The sequence below is a fragment of the Rhagoletis zephyria genome, unplaced genomic scaffold, assembly GCF_001687245.7.
Source record: "Rhagoletis zephyria isolate East Lansing unplaced genomic scaffold, Rhagoletis_zephyria_1.1 Rzeph_scaffold_00327, whole genome shotgun sequence".
Lineage (NCBI taxonomy): Eukaryota > Metazoa > Arthropoda > Insecta > Diptera > Tephritidae > Rhagoletis > Rhagoletis zephyria.
This window is the reverse complement of record NW_016157411.1, coordinates 80,107-83,077: the sequence shown is the minus strand read 5'-3', so window position 1 is coordinate 83,077 and position 2,971 is coordinate 80,107. Positions and strand designations below refer to the sequence as shown.

General features: G+C 31.4%; 1 protein-coding gene across 2 annotated transcripts in view; it reads right to left on the bottom strand.

Moving 5' to 3' along the window:
- Positions 1-762: 762 nt before the first annotated feature.
- Lipt1 (Lipoyltransferase 1) overlaps positions 763-2,971 on the bottom strand; it is an 81,506-nt gene continuing 79,297 nt past the window's right edge. For both annotated transcript variants that reach the window (XM_017610633.1, XM_017610634.1), the window contains 2 exons: positions 1,884-2,237; positions 763-1,604 (listed from right to left, as the gene is read on the bottom strand). In XM_017610633.1, the coding sequence (XP_017466122.1) occupies positions 1,440-1,604; positions 1,884-2,237 (519 nt within the window). In that variant the 3' untranslated portion in view covers positions 763-1,439. The remainder of the gene's footprint in view (positions 1,605-1,883; positions 2,238-2,971) is intronic.

Here is a 2,971-nt window from a genome sequence, read left to right as displayed (position 1 = left end):
ACCGTGACAGAGGAATTTCGGATTTTTTGTATAATAAAGCCATAATTTTTTTGTAGTTTTTGCTTTGTTTTTGCCCCTGGTCCTATGTTTTATTATAAGACATCAAGTTCACACAGAAAAGTGAAATAAATTCGCAAAGTTTAAGTAAAATTATATCTGCTCCAAAAAAGCAGGTTCTTTTTTTGTCCCACCCGTAACAGAAAAAATAAATCAGATTTTTCCCATATAAAAGTAAGCTGGAATTTTTTTTCGTATTTTGTAATAACTCTTATAATAGTCAATTAGGTGTAGCTTTATCAAAGTTTAGAATTGTTCTGTTCTTTATACTTAAATCTAAACAAGAAAATTTTTTCTGTACCCGTGACGGTGGAATCGGCCTAATGTAAAAAAAAAATATTTTTTAAAAACAAGCTTTTATTTAACATGTACAATCAAATGAATAAAATAAAGTAGTGTAAAAAAAGATATTTTAGCAAGAAAATTTTGTTAAAACCGCACTAAAACGAATAAAATAAAATAAGTTAAGCTTTCGTTAAAGTTACTTTAGCCAAATAGTGAGGGGGTTGCTCAAACTCTAGTGAAAATTACTAACAATTTATACTGATTTACTACGTTCTTAAACTTGTCGGCGAATTCAGCGTGCATGCATAATTGGTTAGGTATATGTATGCATGCAGCAGATATGTAAATGCCGGTTCGCTATTCGCGCGACCATCAAACGCTCATAGATTTCATCACTGTCAAACTCTTGAAAGCATCACATTTTTTTTAATGTATATGACGAATTTATTTTAATTTTAGAAGCATGTTAGTTGAAGTACTCAATAATTAATAGAAATAATATACAACGGTATTGGATTTATGCTTACGTGTTTTGAAATCTAAAATAAGCAAAATACAATGGGGCATAATCAAAGTCCTCAGTTAGAGCCAACTTTAGTTACGAGTAACTAAACAGTTAGAGCCAACTTGGTTTTCATATATATCATGGTTAGTTTAGTACTGCATATGTTCTATCTAAAGCCGGCTTTAACACAAAATTATATTAAAAGTAATAGATTAGCTATTTTATGTCATCGTGCAACACTGTTATTTGAGTTTGTTTCGGTTATTTTAATTTTAACGTAATTTTAAAGATCAGAATCATGAAATAGTCATTAGTGGAAGGTATATCTACAATTAAATTTCCCCTCTTTGGATATTCTTAATAATTCTTTCTCCTATGAAAACCCGAAATAATACACAAAATCTCGTTAAATCAATACGAACAATGAAATACCATTATATTTATCAGATTTAGTGCTAGCGTTGGTAACAGCTTTCGTTGCTCTAACTTTAGAATCGACTCTAAGCGAAAAAGCAGGCGCTAACACAACTATGATATAAGAAATGTATAGATAGAGCCTACTTTTTCTTGACTATGATTATGCGTCAAAACATTAATGACTGTTTATAGCTTGCATTATGTTGTCAGTGCAAGCCAACTTAAGTGCATTTAAAATCTTATTTAAGTTAGATTCATTATAGTTCTTGTGTTGCAGACTGGATACCACTGGCAGACGTTCATTATTTGGCATCGTAATGGTTACGCCATTGATAATACCCTACGATTGAAAGAAATATATTAAAATATAGCTAAAAGCATGATAAAAACATAACGAGGTAAAACCATTGATTTAAGAATTCAAAACTCAAACTCACACACACATTTCGATTTTCAATCTCAAACAAAAACAATTGCGAACAATTTAATGTTTTTATTCTCAATTTTATATGATTTTTAAATGCTGGCAAACGTCAGAAAATCATGGCCGACGAATGGAGAGAATGAATTTACCTTGTAATGTTTTTATCATGGCTAAAAGTATCTACAATTTTCATACCTTTTCCACTGCAATATTTAGAATTATTTTGTGCTCTTTATCACTATCTTTCAGAATTAATTCCTTTTTAACTGTAAATTTAGGAGTTCTTCCATAATTCCATTCCCAAGAACTGAACTCTGTCCTTAAGTTGTCGATTCCTGGAAACCATTTTTCCGTCGGATTGATAAGTTGAAAGCCCAATTGTTTCATAATCTGCTGATTGCCGCCATCTTCCAACTCTGTAGCAAAAGTTCTCAGATATTCATAACCAACTGCAGCTATCAATTGCGAAATATTGACATTCCGATTTATTTCACATAAATTTTTAATGGGTGAACGTACAGAAAGTGTAGAGTTGCTGATGTAACTGACCTGCAATGAAAGATAAATATAAATACATATTTATGTATGTATAAATGTATACAGGACCAGGAACTATTTGAGATTTTTGGAGTTTTACAGAAAAATAATAAACCTTTTTTATTTCCGTGCTGTTCTACCAATAAATCTTTTTTACAAGCTTTTATTTTACTTGCTATGTATGTATATACACCCCCGACAAAGCCATATCACCTCCACATTTTGAACGGTTTTGACCATGAAACAAAAATAGAAGGTAGTTTCATTTATTGACATTCGTTGTTGTTGCTGACCACTTGACTTTAACAAGTTTATGATATTTAACTAAAATCATGCTACCAGACTCACTAGCAGCAAAATTTTTGTTTCTTGAAAAATTAAAAAAAAAATTGAAGTCAGTAAATTTGTTTTTTGTTATTTTTATGGCGTTATAACAATTATATTCAACAATTTTTATGAGCTCGAGGCCGTTTTCAGTGAAAACTTATTGTGGAACAGCAACAATAATTTGAAAAAATGGTAGAAGTGATAGCTATTTCGGAAATCACCACATTTCCTCATCAGACTTCTTTCAGTAGGATTCGAACCGACGATCACCACTGACTCAGCCAGTTGCCTACGCACTGTGCTAAGTTTGTCTTGTTAATTCTTGTTGCTTATTTTCCACTATTTCACTTTGCTAAGCCAACTACAATCAAGCGCAGCTATTCCGCTGCAATTCACTTGATCATGTGGTTGTTGGTTTT